This window comes from Mustelus asterias, chromosome 22 (assembly GCF_964213995.1).
Source record: "Mustelus asterias chromosome 22, sMusAst1.hap1.1, whole genome shotgun sequence".
Taxonomy (NCBI): Eukaryota; Metazoa; Chordata; class Chondrichthyes; order Carcharhiniformes; family Triakidae; genus Mustelus; species Mustelus asterias.
Window position 1 is genome coordinate 5,827,685 of NC_135822.1, and position 18,939 is coordinate 5,846,623.

The following is an 18,939-nucleotide window of genomic DNA, read 5'->3' on the forward strand; positions in this document are numbered from 1 at the left end:
CCATCAAGCCTGTACTAGCAACAATCACACCCAGGCAACTCTGCAACCCCACTTATTTACCTTGCCAATCCCCCTGACACGAAGGGGCAATTTAAGCATGGCCAGTCCACCTTACCTGCACATCTTTGGAGTGTGGGAGGAAATTGGAGCATCCGGAGAAAATCCACGCAGACACGGGGAGAACGTGCAAACTCCACACAGACAGTCACCCAAGGCTGGAATCGAACCTGGGTCCTTGGCACTGTGAGGCAGCAGTGCTAACCACTGTGTCATTGTGCTATCCAATTATGTCGAGAATATGAAATATGTCAAGCCTGTAATAGCAATCTATTGTGAAATCTTTGTTCGTACAAAGCTGTTGACTTGGCCACCACAGCTAGGTTTTAGCATGGAACTTGTCATTCTGTCTATTGCATGAGTTTTCAAGTACTTGTCAAAGATTTACTTTCAGAATTTAAAAAGCAAGAAAAATTTGGGCAATAGACATGCAACTAAGTTGGAAGGGCACGAATATCCTGGCTGGGAGTTTTGCTAGTGCAGTTCGGGGGGGTTTAAACTAGTATGGCAGGGGGGTGGGGATCAAAATATTAGGTCTACAAGTGTAGAGGCTGGGGACGAGCTTGGGGCTGGGACAAGGCTGGCAAAGAAGAAGAGCACTCTGGGGGAGGATGACCTCACTGGGCCTGGAGGTCTGGAGTGTGTGTGAGTACTCAGACTGGAGTGTGTGTGAGTACTCAGACACTGGATGGAGAAGCAATGAACTTTAGGGCAAGTCACTCTCAAGCAAAATGGATAACAATTTTGCTTGAAAATATAAGGTGTGGCCACAATTCTGCTCATCATCCTCTTCCCCATTTTAGGAGAGGAGAAACAATAGAAAGGATATTATTAAACTAGAAAGAGTGCAGAAGAGATTTGCAAGGATGCTACTGGGACTTGATGGTTTGACTTATAAGGAGAGGTAGGATAGACTGGGACTTTTTTCTCTGGAGCATAGGAGGCTGAGGGGTGATCTTATAGAGATCTATAAAATAATGAGGGGCATAGATCAGCTAGAAAGTCAATATCTTTTTCCAAAGGTAGGGGAGTCTAAAACTAGAGGGCATAGGTTTAAGGTGAGAGGGGAGAGATACAAAAGGGTCCAGAGGGGCAATTTTTTCACACAGAGGTTGGTGAGCGTCTGGAACAAGCTGCCAGAGGTAGTAGTAGAGGCGGGTACAATTTTATCTTTTAAAAAGCATTTAGATAGTTATATGGATACGATGGGTATAGAGGGATATGGGCCAAATGAGGGCAATTGGGATTAGCTTAAGGGTTTTGTGGTGAACCATTGTTGGTTCCCACCAGGTAGTGTTGAGCCATGGTCTGGCCAGTACTATGAGTCTGTAGATATGTTACTGTTGGGGTTAGGGTTGGGCTGTTCTACCTGTTAATATAGTCCTGTGGTACACCCCAGTTGGCTCCGCCTCCTGGGAGAGGTATAAAGGTCACTGCTCTGCCTGGTGACCCTTTAGTCTGGGATCGTATACTGTATATAGTAGCTCTGTTATTGTTGGCAATAAAAGCCTTTATTTCCCGAGTACATCCAGCCTCTCGTGTGTTATATCGCGCATCAGGTTTTTTAAAAAAAGGGCGGCATGGACAAGTTGGGCCGAAGGGCCTGTTTCCATGCTGTAAACCTCTATGACTCTATAACTCTAAGTGGGAGTAAAGTGGAAGATATTTTCGCAAAAGGAGGAAAATCTGTTTAACTGTTTTTTTCCCTGTAGAGTTGGATAGAATAAGAAAGCTACATTGGAGTTATAGAATAAAGAACACAACACACACAGCTTCGCTATTCCTTTATGGTAATCTGATTCTTACAGACAATAGCCTTGAACAGACAACCACATTCCAAGACAGTCCAGTCACTGTGTCACAGGTCAAGTTAATTATATCCTGCATCAGATCCAACTGAACATCTGAGTAATGCAGAAGGAAGAGCTATCAAACATGGTTCTTTATTACACTGCGTTAACAAGAACAACCTTACTTGAAGCCAGTGGGTGACGGGTAAATCGATTGTTAACTGAAGAAAGGCTCAAATTTAGTCAGAATCAACATCCTTAAATTAATAGGAATCACATTTAACTTCTGCACCCCTCTATCCCTGGGACACCTTCTTATAAACTTGCTTGCACACTTGATTTTCACAGTTGAGTTCCTAAGAGAAAGAAATGATATATAATTATGGCCACAGGCAATGTTATCAACACTCTACTTTTCAGATGGAAATGTATCCTATGACTAGAGCAGGTACAATCATCACGTTAAGTTCATATGGCCTTTCCTTTCCCGTCACCTTGAATGTAATGGTAGCTATTTTAAGATATGACAATTTAAGAATCATATTTCCTGTTCACCTAGGGTCATACTTGTCGGATAAGGGCAAACCGATTAAGTTAAGTTAGAACACGTCAAATCACTTCTGATTAACTCCTTTTTAACATATCATTTTTTTAAAGAATTACTTATTGTTATACGAAACAAAACTCTGACAGCAGCACAAATGTAAGCAAGTGTGTGTAGCATGGTCTTAAACTTCCAGTTATAGCAACTTTCAAACTCTTCACTCACCGCTGGTGATAGGATACTAATTGGGCTTTTTGGAGGGTTTATCAATACAGCTATCCAGACTTAAAAAATATACTTTCGTTTACTGCTTGGAACCCTGTTTGTTTAACATCAACCATGTTTTTATGTTTCTACAGCTCTCGGGGCTAAAGGAATCAAAGGACATGGGGGGAGGAAGGGGGGATCAGGATATTGAATTCGATGATCAGCCACAAAGGTGTCCAGAGGAGCAATTTTTCACACAGAGGATGGTGAGTGTCTGGAACGAGCTGCCAGAGGCAGTAGTAGAGGCGGGTACAATTTTGTCTTTTAAAAAGCATTTTGACAGTTAAATGGGTATGATGGGTATAGAGGGATATGGACCAAATTGGGATTAGCTTAGGGGTTTAACAAAAAAGGGTGGCATGGACAAGTTGGGCCAAAGGGCCTGTTTCCATGCTGTAAACCTCTATGACTCTGATCAAAATGGATGGCGGAGCTGGCTCAAAGGACCGAATGGCCTACTCCTGATTCTAGTTTCCATGTTTTCATATTTCGATAAATAATTTTTTCTCTTGAGGATTGCAATAGTTCAATTTGAAATTTCAGCGATGGAACACACTTTTGCAGCAACAGTTGCTGCAGTTCACTGCTTTGAAATGAATGAAACTTTAAACCAACAGAATTTCTTTCAGATCAACACATCAGCATTGAAGATTTTGGATTGTTCAGGAGAGGAACTGGGAGGAAATAAAAAGACACAAGAATAGAAATGCCACTCATACAATAATAACAACTTGCCTTTATATAGCACCTAACATAATCAAATATGTATTATGAAAAAATACACTTTGTTGAAGCTTTTTGTCTTGCACTCAACAGGACAATCACAAGAATGCCCATGTCGAGGGAAACAATAACCTTCTCCTGTATGAGAGGAGAGTGTTGATTAGTTGGCAAGTGGATTCTGATTGATAGAGGCATTGCCATGGAGAACGCACCAGTGACTGACAGTTAACTGCCAAGCATTGTTTGAAAATTTAAACCAGGCAGCTCGACTCTGATTGGTCAAGGCATTGTCCTGAGGAATGAACCTGCGAACGGCTATCATTTATTTTGTTTAGCTTAAACAGTCGCCATGTGTGTACATGTTCTTTCTGTCTGCAAAAACAGGGCCCTGTTTATTAATATATGTAACCTCCAGTGCAAGCAAATGTGCCACACTGTGGGTCCAACTGATATTCTTAAATTGTCAATGTAATTTTTAGCACATTGAGGATTATTTAGCGAATGTTGTCCAATTGGTGGAGGCCACTTACTATTGGGCCCCAACGGGATGGTAAAATCTCGCCTGGGGGAAAGGGTGGAAAATCCTGTTCTGTTTTGAGTTTTGCAGTGACAGGCTGGGAGGAAGTGGTCAGTACCTTGCCCACTGCGAACAGCAGAAGGTTGGCCGTATGGACTTGACATCACAACAGTGTTGAAACTCATATACCACATTACTCAATTGTGTGATGGGCAGAATATCCTTTTGGCTTGACAGCAGCATCCTGTTAGTATCATTATTTATTTATTTATTAGTCACATGTAGGCTTATATTAACACTGCAATGAAGTTACTGTGAAAATCCCCTGGTCGTCACACTCCAGCACCTGTTCGGGTACACTGTGGAAGAATTTAGCATGGTCAATGCACCTAACCAGTAGGTGCATTGGCCATGCATTGGCCAGTGTCTTTCGCACTGTGGGAGGAAACCGGAGCACCCGGAGGAAACCCATGCAGACACGAGGAGAATGTGCAGTCTCCACACAAACAGTGATCCAAGCTGGGAATTGAACCTGGGTCCCTGGCGCTGTGAGGCAGCAGCGCTAACCACTGTGCCACCGTGCCGTTCCTGTTAGTAGTGAATACCATTCGTGTTGACTCTGCAGTTTGAGAAGTTTGAGAGACCTTGCCCTTCTTAAACAAACATGAGGATTAATTGGATGCTGCCATCAAGTCAAAAATACATTCTGCCTGTCAACAAATAAGTCATGTGGTGCATGAATTTCAGTGCCGGTGTGATGCTAGTTATTTAGGCTATACCTCCCAAATACCGGCGGATTGTATCAAAGAGCATGTCCCAGCCACTGTTCACAATGGGCAAGGTACAGACTGTGCCCAGCCAATCTGTGCTTATGAAATTCAAAACCCAGTGTCCATTATTAGATGCTATTCCGCGATTGGATAACACATGCCAAATATTCCTCAATGTGCCAAGAATTACACTGACAACCAATTTAAGATTGTCAGTCAGGTTCACAGTGTGGTGCACTAACGTGTATTGGAAGCTGCATTGATATAAATAAACAGGGCTCTGTTCCTTACGGACAGGAAGAACATCGGAATCATAAGAACTAGGAGCAGGAGTAGGCCATTCAGCCCATCGAGCCTGCTCCGCCATTCAATACCATCATGGCTGATCTCATCTCATTCTGCACTCTCTCCTTTCCTTCTCTATGAACGGTGTGCTTTGTCTGTATAGCCCTCAGGAAACAATATTTTTCTCTGTATACTAATATATGTGGCATTAATAAATCAAATCAAGTCAAATCTCGGCCTCAACTCCACTTTCCTGCCCGTTCAGCATAGCCCTTCAAACCCTCACTAATTAAAAATCTGTCTATCTCCTCCTTAAATTTACTCAATGTTCCGACATCCACCACTCTCTGAGGTAGTGAATTCCAAACTCGCGACCCTTTGACAGAAATAATTTCTCCTCATCTCTGTTTTAGAGCTGCGACCCCTTATCCTAAAACTGTGACCTCTTGTTCGAGATTGCCCCACAAGAGGTAAACATCCTCTCCACATCTACTTTGTCATTCCCCCTTACCATCTTGTGCACCTCAATTAGATCTCCTCCCATTCTTCTAAATATACACACATTGCACCTGTATCAACTAAACAAAATAAATGACAGCCTTTCATTGGTTCATTCCTCAGGACAATACGTTGACTAATCAGAGTCCAGCTGCCTGGTTTAAATTTTCAAACAATGTTTGGCAGTTAACTGTCAGTCACTATTAACTGGTGCATTCTCCATGGCAATGCCTCTACCAATCAGAGTGCATTTGCCAAGCAATCAGCACCCTCTTCTCATACAATATAAAGTTGTTGTTTCCCTGACATTGGCATTCTTGTAATTGTCCTGATGAGTGCAAGACAAAAAGCTTCAACATAATGTATTTTTTCAGCTATACTGAGGTTCTGCAGCTATTAATGATAAAATGTCTGAAGATGCTTCACTGGGCCATTATAAATTATATAAAACTGAGCCACGTGAGATATGAGGGCAAAAACTGGATCAAAGATGTAGGATTAAAGAGGTATCTTAAAGGAAGACAGAGTAGAAAAGGCGGCGAGGTTTAGGGAGGGAATACCTTCTCCGGGCCTTGGCAGCTGAAGGCACAGCCAACAGTGGAGCTGTGGGAATCCAGGTATATGGCTACGGTGGCAGAATTCTGGGAGTAGGCATCAATGTGGAGAGAACAACTGTCAATGGGGCGGCACGGTGGCACAATGGTTAGCACTGCTGCCTCACAGTGTCAGGGACCCAGGTTCAATTCCGGCCTCGGGTGACTGTGTGGAGTTTGCACGTTCTCCCCGTGTGTTTGTGTGGGTTTCCCCCGGGTGCTCGGGTTTCCTCCCACAGCCCAAAGATGTGTAGATTAGGTGGATTGGCCATGGTAGATGTGTGGGGTTGCGGGTAGGGGGTGGGCGGGTGGTAGGGCCTGGGTAAGACTCACTGTCAGAGAGTCGGTGCAGACTTGATGGTCCGAATGGCCCCCTTTTTGCACTGAAAGGATTCAGTGATTCTATGAAATTGCGGATTCGATAGGGTCTTTTAAGAGACTTTTGGATAAGTTCATGGAAGTTAGTAAGATAGAGGGTTATAGGTAAGCCTAGTAGGTAGGGACATGTTCGCAACTTGTGGGCCGAAGGGCCTGTTTGTGCTGTAGCTTTTCTAAGTTCTATGTTCTATGTTCTATGCTCAACTGTCACAAAATTTGTCAGGAGCAGGGCTGCTTACAGGAAGGCTTGTGGTGCAGTGGGTAGCGTCTCTAGCTCTGAGGCAGAAGCTCCAGGTTTGAGTCCCACCCCAGGGCTATGTGTTCATAACATGGCCTAACAGGTTGTGTATCAAACTGCACAATCATTCCAACACACGCCAATGGCAGCTGGTAAGAGTAGGAGAGACTCCTGGTCAGCCATGTTTGATGTGCCCCTCAAGCTCTAAGCACCTGGCAACAGACTAGCAAGCTGTTCCAGACAAAAACTTCCCCCACGTTGTGGGAACGGATGATAGCCTACCTTGTGCACTAGGCACAGGAAGTGAAACATTGACAATGCCTGCTTATAAAATGATCTCCTGGAACCATATATCCTCGAAAGGACGTACCAAATGCAATTCATCGCCCTCTATCCAGTGAGTCCATCCTCGGTTCTTCTTTTCTCCTTTCTGCACACATGTTAGTTTGTTGTTGTCCCACGTAACAAGAGTCTGAAAAAGAAAGCAGTCACACAAAAGGTTTCTCCAAAATCTGAACCTATTGAAACGTAGTCAGTTTACTGTAAAACAAAGCAGACAATTTCCACACCGCAAACTCCCAAAAACAGCAATGTGATCATGACAAGATCACTGGTTTGTGTGATGTTGACTGAGGGATAAATAATGGTCATAACACCAGGGATAACATCCCAGCTCTTCCTTGAAGTAGCGCCATGACGTCTTTGACACTCACCTGAGTGAGCAGATTGAGCCTTGCTTTAGCACATCGTCTGAAAGAAGACATCCCTAACAGTGCAGTGCTCCCTCAGTAATGTAACTGGAGTGTCAGTGCAGAGTTTTGAGCTCAAGTCCCTGGAGTGGGGCTTGAATCATAGAATCACTACAGTGCAGAAGGAGGCCATTTGGCCCATCGAGTCTGCACTGACCATAATCCCATCCAGACCCTATCCCCGTAACCCCACATATCTACACTACTAGTCCCCCTGACACTAAGGGACAATTTTCCATGGCCAATCAACCCAACCCACAGATCTTTGGCGTGCGGGAGGAAACTGGAGCACCCGGAGGAAACCCACGCAGACATGGGGAGAATGTGCAAACTCCACACAGACAGTCACCCGAGGCCGGAATTGAACCCGGGTCCCCGGCGGTGAGGCAGCAGTGAACCCATGATTTTCTAAGGCACAGTTGACACCTAGAGGGGTAAAGAGTAAAGGAGTGAAGAATCGTTTCCATTAGGGAAGTTAGTTTTATTTTGTACAATTGAAATTCACCAAAGATCCTTAGGCAGCACATTCCAAACCCATGACCACTTCCATTTAGAAGGACAAGGGCAGCAGATACATGGAAACACCACCACCTGCTAGTTCCCCTCCAAGCCACTCACCATCCTGACTAGAAAATATATCACCATTCCTTTGCAGTCGCTGGGTCAAAATCCTGGAATTCCCTCCCTAACGGCATTGTGGGTCAACCCACAGAACATGGACTGCAGCAATTCAAGAAGGCAGCTCACCACCACCTTCTCAAGGGCAAGTAGGGATGATCTATAAATGCTGGCCAGCCAGCGCCGCCCATGTCCCACGAATGAGTAAAAAAGCCTGTTAGAATGGAATGTTTTATTACAGGTGGCCATTGAAGTAGAGACTACATTATTACATAATTTAACAAAGAGTTGAACAGAAAGACTATGGAAAGATTGGACTGTATCATCCATCGCATCGCACACAGGGTGGGGTAAGGCTGCGAATTTTGACAATGTCTAATTTTGTAAAGTAGGCAGCAGCAAATCATGAAACTGGTTTACACGACTTACAATGGGCGGCACAGTGGTCAGCACTGCTGCCTCACAGCGTCAGGGACCCAACTTCAAATCCGGCCTCGAGTCACTGTATGTGTGGAGTTTGCACTTTCTCCCCGTGTCTGCATGGGTTTCCTCCGGGTGCTCCGGTTTCCTCCCACAGTCCAAAGATGTGCGGGTTAGGTGGATTGGCCAGGCTAAATTGACCCTGGTGTCAGGGGGATTAGCAGGGTAAATATGTGGGGTTACGGGAATAGTGCCTGGGTGGGATTGTGGTCGGTGCAGACTTGATGGGCCGAATGGCCTCCTTCTAGGTTCTATGAGTGCACTTCCGACTTTTGATTCCACTGCCTTCACTGGAAATGAAATAGTGAAAGATTTAAGGCAGACAGCTGACGTCTTATCAGCTTGATTGCATTATCTCCTGAAGGCAAAATCTTCCCCAGGGATTTTAGTACCTTCAGGGGGATGCAGTTGAAGGGTGGAGGATAGTTTAGGCAGAGCATAGAGGCAGAAATCAGACCCATTTTAAAATGAAAGCATCTGCTCTTTTCACATTTCCAATACACTTGCCGTTGTCCACACTTTTGGAATGTAAATCACGGTGGCACAGTGGTTAGCACGGCTGCCTCACAGCGCCAGGGTGATCACCAACCTTGGGTCACTGTCTGTGTGGAGTTTGCACATTCTCCCTGTGACTGCGTGGGTTTCCTCCCGGGTGCTACGGTTTCCTCCCATAGTCCAAAGATGTGCAGGTTAGATGGATTGGCCGTGCTAAATTAACTCTTAGTGTCTCACGGTGGCACAGTGGTTAGCACTGCTCCCTCACAGTGCCAGGGACCCAGGTTCGATTTCCAGCTTGGGTCACTGTCTGTGCAGAGTTTGCATGTTTTCCTCGTGTCTGCGTGGGTTTCCTCCGGTTTCTTCCCACAGTCCGAAAGACGTGCTGGTTAGGTGCATTGACTCGAACAGGCGCCGAAGAGTGGTGACAGGGGGAGTTTCACAGTAACTTCATTGCAGTGTTAATGTAAGCCTTACTTGTGACTAATAAATAAACTTTAGATGTGCAGGTTAGGTGGATTGGCCATGGTAAATTGTCTCTTAGTGTGCCAAGATGTGTAGGTTGTGGGGATCAGCAGGGAAAATAATGGGGTTACATGGATAGAGCCTGGTTAGGAACTCTGTCGGCGAGTCGGTGTAGACTCAATGGTCAAATGGCCTCCTTCTGGACAGTAAGTAGTCTCACAACACCAGGTTAAAGTCCAACAGGTTTATTTGGTAGCACAAGCCACAAGCTTTCGGAGCACTGCCCCTTCATCAGGTGAGTGGGTGATGTGTTCACAAACAGGGCATATATAGACATAAACTCAATTTACAAGATAATGGTTGGAATGCGAGGTAATCAGGTAATCAAGTCTTAAAGGTACAGACAATGTGAGTGGAGAGAGCATTAAGCACAGGTTAAAGAGATGTGTATTGTCTCCAGACAGGACAGTTAGTGAGATTTTGCAAGCCCAGGCAAGTCGTGGGGGTTACAGATAGAGTGTCATGAACCCAAGATCCTGGTTGAGGCCGTCCTCTTGTGTGCGGAACTTAGCTATCAATTTCTGCTCAGCGATTCTGCGCTGTCGTGTGTCGTGAAGGCCGCCTTGGAGAACGCTTACCCGAAGATCAGAGGCTGAATGCCCGTGACTGTGTTCCCCAACAGGAAGAGAAGAATGAACACCGCTCGACAATCACCAGGCAGGAGTGTTCTCTTCCAGTCGGGGAGCACTTCAGCGGTCACGGGCATTCAGCCTCTGATCTTCAGGTAAGCGTTCTCCAAGGCGGCCTTCACGACACACGACAACACAGAATCGCTGAGCAGAAATTGATAGCTAAGTTCCGCACACATGAGGACGGCCTCAACCTGGATCTTGGGTTCATGACACTCTATCTGTAACCCCCATGACTTGCCTGGGCTTGCAACATCTCACTAACTGTCCTGTCTGGAGACATACACATCTCTTTAACCTGTGCTTAACTCTCTCTCCACTCACATTGTCTGTATCTTTAAGACTTGATTACCTGTAAAGACTTGCATTCCAACCATTATCTTGTAAATTGAGTTTGTGTCAATATATGTCCTGTTTGTGAACACAACTCCCACCCACCTGATAAAGGGGCAGCGCTCCGAAAGCTTGTGGCTTGTGCTACCAAATAAACCTGTTGGACTTTAACCTGGTGTTGTGAGACTTCTTACTGTGTTTACCCCAGTCCAAAGCCGGCATCTTCACATCACTCCTCCTGGACTGCAGGGATTCTATGATTCAACTATGCTGCAGTTCCACCTTCCCACTATCGGTGGTGCTGCAGCATCTCAATGGGAGTTATTAACGCAGCTTCCAATTCGACTGCGTTGATTCAGAGCGGCAACTTCCCTGTCAGAAATTATGAATGAAACAATTAGCAAATGTATATTATTAAACAGCTCCCAAGGTGTTGCATGTGGGGAGTCAAAGCTTCAACCTTCAGCTGAAACAGAGCTGAAGATAAATTGGACAAAGGAACACCAGCAAATGTACATCTCCCTATCTAATGTCAATGTTATTTTAATACTCTAGGTAAAGTTTGCATAATATATCCGCCAATGAATGATAGTTCATTAGATATAGGAGCAGGATTAGGCCATTCGGCCCATCGAGTCTGCTCCGCCATTTGATCATGGCTGATATGCTCCTCATCCCCATTTTCCTGCCTTCTCCCCATAACCCTTCAACCCATTACCAATTAAAAATCTGTCTAACTCCTCCTTAAATTTACTCCCTGTCCCAGCATCCCCCGCACTTTGGGGCAGCGAATTCCACAGATTCACAATCCTTTGGGAGAAGTAGTTTCTCCTCAACTCTGTTTTAAATTTGCTGCCCCTTATCCTAAGACTATGACCTCTCGTCCTAGAATGCCCAACAAGAGGAAGCATCCGCTCCATGTCTACTTTATCCATACCTTTTATCATCTTGTATACCTCAATTTGATCTCCCCTCATTCTTCTAAATCCCAGAGAGTATCGGCCTAAACTGTTCAATCTCTCTTCAAACGACAAACCCCTCATCTCTGGAATCAATCTAGTGAACCTCCTCTGAACTGCCTCCAATGTCACTACATCTTTCCTCGAATACGGGGAACAAAACTGTGCACAATACTCCAGGTGCAGTCTCACCAATGCCTTGTATAGTTGCAACAAAACTTCCTTACCTTTATAAAGCTAAAGGAATAGAATAGAACATTCCATTTGCTTTCTTTATTATCTGCTGTACCTGCATGCTAGTTTTCTGTGACTCATGAACAAGGACACCCAGATCCCTCTGCATCGGAGCACCCTGAAGTCTCTCCCCATTTAGATAATAAGTCGCCTTCCCATTTTTCCGACCAAAATGCATGACCTCACACTTATCCACGTTAAACTCCATCTGCCACATTTTGGCCCACTCTTCTAACCTATCTCTATCCATTTGTAAGGTTCTTATTTCCTCACTGCAACTTACTGTCCCGTTGATACTGCACGGGAGAGTGTAATCACAACGTGCTCAATTTCCTTTGCAAATGTGAACAAAGGGAAGTAGGTAAACGGGAAGTTGATGCAAGGTTTTTAATGCGAATGGTAAAGGGTGGAAATTGAGAATATCGCTCCAGCTCCAAGCCAGCACCAGCTCAATGGATCGAACTGTATTCATTTTGCCGTAACCCCTTTGCCACGTGCTGAGTTTGTAAGAGAGGATACTGTGGGGCCTGTCTGTCGATTATTATCTGGGATTTATGAACCGGAGGAAAGGTCACTTTAATAAGAACCTCGATGTACCCATTTTGAATCATTCACGCGCCCTGCGGACGGAATTTTCACCTGCCAATGCTGAGTAAACCCTCACTGGGTGGACCAAATGGGAGCTGGTGGCCCCCACCCCCAGTCCACAGCCAACTCTCTGAGACCAATGTACCGGGCTGGCTTTCCGAAGCCGGGAACACCACCTCCGAAACCGGCCTGACTCATGCTCTCCAAACTGAAGGCGGAATGGCCCAGCAAGTCATTCAGTTGTATCAATCCAAGGGCAACTAAGGATGGGCAATAAGTGTTGACCAGCTTTAGATGGAAGTTGTTGGAATGAATTTGAAGAGGTTAAGACAGCTCAGCTGTCACTACAAATACAAGAGCTGATCGGAACGCACTGAAAGAACATAAACGAGCAAGTTTGCAGGGAAGATGGTTCCAAGGAGTACAGGTGGATTATTTCCATCCCACCGTCTGTTGCGACTTTGATGGAAAATCAAAACAGGGTTCAAACTTTTTTCATTTCCTCTGGCTAGAGGTCATTTCAGTGTCTTTGGTCCACAACAGTCTTACTGGCAGGTACTAATTTCTTACCTTGCATGTACGGTTATCTAAACCTTTCGTACTTTCTTCAAATTCTTCTCCCACAGCGAACTGGACTTCATAGTTTCTGAATGTGCTTAGTGTTTTGATAATGAACGAGTCTCCTTTCTGTTCAATTATCTTCTGAGGACTCAGCAGAGCGGCAATCTTACGAGTAGCAAAGTCAATATCTGCCAAAATGACAAACATCGTTAGGCTTGCGTATCAACTAGGCTCCTGTTTAAACTGAATTCAGGTTCCCCCACAGTCCAAAAGCTATACATGTATGAACAGCAGTCCAAAGATGTGTAGGTTAGGTGGATTGGCCATGCTAAATTGCCCCTTAGTGTCCAAAGATGTGTAGGTTAGATGGATTGGGATGGCAATCCACTGCAAGTTAACTTCCAATTTACCATGGCCAATCCACCTAACCCGCGTATCTTTGGAGTATGGGGGGAAACCGGAGCACCTGGAGAAAATCCACGCAGACACGGGGAGAATGTGCAAACTCCACACAGACAGTGGCCCGAGGCCGGAATTGAACCTGGGTCCCTGGTGCTGTGAGGCAGCAGTGCTAACCACTGTGCCATCGTGCCGCCCCTGAGGCAGCAAAAAATTAAAAACCTCCAAACTTCTATTTCCTGACAAAAGGAAATACATTTAATACCTCCCGCTGACAAGAAACATTACCAAACTACCTGGAAAATTGCAGCAGAGATCTGCACCCAAGACAGGTCTACAGGAACACTTTCATACTCACCCAGGGCTTGCATGTAAGCGTCAAAGTTGTCATTGCTGATCATGTTCCAGGTACCATTAAAATCAGTAGACATTGTGAAAATCAAATGGTACAATTAACACAAATTAAAATCGAGTGTTAGAGCAACAGTGGGAGTCCAGTGCATAGAAAACTGCAAAGCACAGTTCAGGCAGTGCACTCAATAAATTGGAAATGATTACAGGATGACCAGTGAACTCAGAAAACGCCAACTAGACAGCAAGCAAAGGTCAATGTGGGCAGGGCTATTAAACCCTTCATTTCCCTGAACAAGGACAGTTAACAAGAAATTACTAAAAGCAGGTTCTGTTTGAAAAATATATATATCTTTTATGAAGAGGTGACTGGTTAGTAAAAAGGGAATAGGGTTAATGCAATATTTATGATGTACATGATGATGCATATAGGAATTATACAGTGAACGGTAGAACTCTTAGGAGTATTGACAGGCAGAGAGATCTGGGCGTGTATGTCCCCCAATCACTGAAAGTGGCAACGCGGGTGGATAAAGTAGTCAAGAAGGCATATGGCATGCTTGCCTTCATCGGTCGGGCATTGAGTATAAAAATTGGCAGATCATGCTGCAGCTGTACAGAACCTTAGTCAGGCCTCATTTGGAATATTGTGCACAATTCTGGTCACCAGACTATCAGAAAGATGTGGAAGCTTTGGAGAGGGTACAGAAGAGGTTTACCAGGGTGTTGCTTTGTCTGGAGGGTACTGGCTATGAGGAGAGGTTGGATTAACTTGGTTTGTTCTCACTGGAATGGCAGAGGTTGAGGGGTGACCTGATAGAGGTTTACAAGATTATGAGTGGCATGGACAGAGTGGATAGTCAGATGCTCTTTCCTAGGGTAGAAAAGTCAAGTACGAGGGGACATAGGTTTAAGGTGCGTGGGGAAAAGTTTAGAGGAGATGTGCAAGGCAAGTTTTTTGCACAGAGGGTGGTGAATGTCTGGAACGCGCTGCCCGGGGAGGTGGTGGGAGCAGGTACGATAGCAGCATTTAAGGGGCATCTGGACAAGTACATGAATAGGATGGGAATGGAAGGATATGGACTCTGTAAGCGCATATGGTTTTAGTTTAGGCAGGCATCATGATCGGTGCAGGCTTGGAGGGTCGAAGGGCCTGTTCCTGTGCTGTACTGTTCCTTGTTCTTAGTTCTTTGTACATAGATTTTCAGAAGCTATTCGATAAGGTGACTCATTATCAGCTTATTAGAAAAATCCAGACAATTACATAAAGTGAAACTGAAGCAGAAAATGCTGGAAAACTCAACAGGTCTGGCAGCCTCTGTGGAGAGAGAAATAGATGACATCTTTCAGAGTTCTGAAGAAAATCAGAAAAATCATAGAATCCCTACAGTGCAAAAGGAGGCCATTCGGCCCATTGAGCCTGCACTGACTCTCCGACAGAACATCCTACCCAGGCCCTGACCTACACCTGTTTGGACACTATGGGACAATTTAGCGTGGCCAATCCACCTAACCTGCTCATCTTTGGACTGTGGGAGGAAACCGGAGCACCCAGAGGAAACCCACGCAGACACGGGGAGAATGTGCAAATTCCACACAGTGACCCAAGCGAGGAATCAAACCTGGCTCCCTGGTGCTGTGAGGCAGCAGTGCTAACCATTGTGCCACTGTGCCGCCTGACTCAAATGAACATTGACACTGAGCCAAAGCAAGATGCAAAGAACAGGTGAAGGTGAGGATGACATTTTAAGGAACATCTTAAAAGAAGAGAGAAAGGGAGAGAGGTTTGGAGAGGAAATTCTAGAGTTAGGGCCTAAGCAGCAGATGTCGCGCCGAGTCAGGTGAAGGAGTTCTGACAAGAGGCCTGAGTTGGAAGACCAAAGAGTTCTCAGAGGGTTTTGACTTGATTTGATTTATTATTGTCCCATGTATTGGTATATAGTGAAAAGTATTGTTTCTTGTGCGCTATACAGACAAAGCATACCGTCCATAGAGAAGGAAAGGAGAGAGTGCAGAATGTAGTGTTACAGTCAAAGGTGGGGTGTAGAGAATGATCAACTTAAAGCAAAGTAGATCCATTCAAAAGTCTGATGGCAGCAGGGAAGAAACTGTTCTTGAGTCAGTTGGTACGTGTCCTCAGACATTTGTGTATTTTTCCCAATGGAAGAAGGTGGAAGAGAGAATGTCCGGGGTGCGTGGGGTCCTTAATTATGCTGGCTGCTTTTCTGAGGCAGCGGAAAGTGTAGACAGAGTCAATGGATGGGAGGCTGGTTTGCGTGATGGATTGGGCTACATTCATGACCTTTTGTAGTCCCTTGCGGTCTTGGGCAGAGCAGGAGCCCCATACCAAGCTGTGATACAACCAGAAAGAATGCTTTCTATGGTGCATCTGTAAACGTTGGTGAGAGTTGTAGCTGACATGCCAAATTTCCTTAGTCTTCTGAAAAAGCTGCTGGGCTTTCTGAACTATAATATCGGCATGGGGGGACCAGGACAGGCTGTTGGTGATCTGGACATTTAGAAACTTGAAGCTCTTGACCATTTCCCATCCTTTCACATTCCATACATTCACCACCCTCTGGGTGAAGAAATTTCTCATAGCTGCTTCTATGATTTCATTGACTCTTTATTGATCTCTGCCATCGAGAAGGACAAAGACAGCAAGTGCATGGGAACGCCACTATCTGCAAGTTCCCCTCCAAGCCACTCACTATCCTGACTTGGAACTATATTGTCATTCCTTCATTGTCACTGGATCAAAATCTTGGAACTCCCTTCCTAACAGCACTGCATGGACTGCAATGGTTCAAGAAGGCAGCTCGCAACAACCTTCTCAGGGGCAAATAGGGATGGGCAATAAATGCTGGCCCAGTCAGTCGCACCCACATCCCGTGAATGTATTTTAAAAATGTTCTAGCAAGGATGACATTGCATTGTTTACAACACTTCACTCATATCAGTTCATCACAGCACTTGTAAAACAGCGCACTATTACACAGGGCGGCACGGTAGCACAGTGGTTAGCACTGATGCTTCACAGCTCCAGGGACCTGGGTTCGATTCCCGGCTCGGGTCACTGTCTGTGTGGAGTTTGCACATTCTCCTCGTGTCTGCGTGGGTTTCCTCCGGGTGCTCCGGTTTCCTCCCACAGTCCAAAGATGTGTGGGTTAGGTTGATTGGCCATGCTAAAAATTGCCCCTTAGTGTCCTGGGATGCGTAGATTAGAGGGATTAGCGGGTAAAATACGTAGGGATATGGGGGTAGGGCCTGGGTGGGATTGTGGTCGGTGCAGACTCGATGGGCCGAATGGCCTCTTTCTGTACTGTAGGGTTTCTATGATTTCTATGACATGTACAAGAATAGGATTCGTCAGAAAATGCAAGGCTAAGCTTTTCTTTCTTAGCTCACTCGGTATTTACTAGTCCGAGGATGGTTACCTGTGATTGTCGCTGGAGGATTGCTGAATCAGTCAACGGTTGATTTTCAGGTTTAACTGAATCAGGTTGAACATGACCACTTTCCCACAGGCCCAAACAGGTTTCGTGTGGGTCATGGTGACCAGGAAAACTGAGTGTCAGTCCCCAGACTATGGTAAGGTAACAGATTTTAGCTGGGCATCCAATAGGTGAGAAGTTGTGGCCGGTGAACCTCTGATTTTCTGACCCGTGCTTGTGTTTTGCGAGCGACCTCGTCAGCTATAAAGACTGATAAAATTGGCCCAATGTGTTGCAGAAGTCCATGAGTTGGGAAAGCACAGACTGTGCTCTTTCACCGAGTAAACTTTGAAACCTGCGCGTCTGTCGCCTGTTATCTCTTGAAAACCCCTGATTAGCTCTGAAAGGTTATAATCATAGACTTTTGACCCAGTTACTATGATCCCTCTTCTCCAGTTTCCTAGTTGCGGTACTGCACCTCACCTTCAGAAGATGACCCACAAGAGTGGAGAGAATCTACCGAAGAGACAGGAAGCTGTTCAAACCCTGCCACCTTCAGTCCAACACCAAAATCACTCCAATCTCAGTCAATGAGATTCACGCAGATGATGCTTGTGTGTGAACTCACTCAGACTCTGAGATCAGGTCATTGTTGACTCCTTCAAACAAAAGGAAATGAGCCTTTCACTCAACACCCAGAAAATTAAGGGCTTCATCATCCAACGTCACAATACCTCCCGCCTCCCCCGATAATTAAGATCAACAGTGAGATCCTGGAAAATGTGGACCACTTTCCGCATCTTGGAAGCCTCTTGATGAAGACTGACACCAAGACTCTTGTTGTTTAAGTCACCAATGGGTTGCCATTGGACAGAAACTGAACCGGACCAGTTGTATAAATACTCTGGCTACCTGAGCATCGTTGTGATGTGGAGATGCCGGCGTTGGACTGGGGTAAACACAGTAAGAAGTTTAACAACACCAGGTTAAAGTCCAACAGGTTTATTTGGTAGCAAAAGCCACACAAGCTTTCGAGGCTCTGAGCCCCTTCTTCAGGTGAGTGGGAATTCTGTTTCTGCAGAGTTTCACTGGCTGTCTTGTCTGGAGACAATACACATCTTTTTAGCCTGTCTTGATGCTCTCTCCACTCCCATTGTTTTGTTTCTTAAAGACTGGATTAGTTGTAAGTATTCGCATTCCAACCATTATTCATGTAAATTGAGTCTGTGTCTTATAAGTTCTGTTTGTGAACAGAATTCCCACTCACCTGAAGAAGGGGCTCAGAGCCTCGAAAGCTTGTGTGGCTTTTGCTACCAAATAAACCTGTTGGACTTTAACCTGGTGTTGTTAAACTTCTACCTGAGCATGTCAGAGGCTAGGAATCCTGCAGCGAGTGACTCATCTCTTGACTCCCTGTCCACCATCTACAAGGTGCAAGTCAGGAGTGTGATGGAACACTCCCCACTCGCCTGGGTGAGTGCAGCTCCAACAACACTCAAGAAACTCAACACCACCCAGAAAAAAGCAGCCCGCTTGATTGGGGCCCCAACCGCAAATATTCACTCCCTCCACCACCGATGCACAGTAGCAGCCGTGTGTATCATCTACAAGACGCACTGCTGGAACTCACCAAGGCTCCTTCCAAGCCCACAAACGTTACCATCTAGAAGGACAAGGGCAGCAGATACATTGAAACCCAACCACCTGGAAGTTCTCGTCCAAGCCACTCATCATCCTGACTTGGAAACATATCGATGTTCCCTCATTGTTGCTGGGTCAAAATCCCCCCCTAAGAGCACTGTGGGTGTGCCTACACCACACGGACTGCAGAGTTTCAAGAAGGCAGCTCACCACCACCTTCTCAAGGGCAATTGTAACAGTATTACAATTAAATAAAGGTAACTACAAAGACATGAGGGAGGAG

At 45.4% G+C, this 18,939-nt stretch overlaps 1 protein-coding gene across 1 annotated transcript in view; it reads right to left on the bottom strand.

Annotated features, from left to right (window-relative positions):
* Positions 1-1,828: 1,828 nt before the first annotated feature.
* The window catches only part of nmnat1 (nicotinamide nucleotide adenylyltransferase 1), a 42,360-nt gene continuing 25,249 nt past the window's right edge, over positions 1,829-18,939 (bottom strand). The window contains exons 6-9 of the mRNA XM_078239731.1: positions 13,589-13,663; positions 12,841-13,019; positions 7,031-7,132; positions 1,829-2,203 (exon numbers count right to left, since the gene is read on the bottom strand). Coding sequence (XP_078095857.1) covers positions 2,144-2,203; positions 7,031-7,132; positions 12,841-13,019; positions 13,589-13,663 — 416 coding nt within the window. The 3' untranslated portion in view covers positions 1,829-2,143. The remainder of the gene's footprint in view (positions 2,204-7,030; positions 7,133-12,840; positions 13,020-13,588; positions 13,664-18,939) is intronic.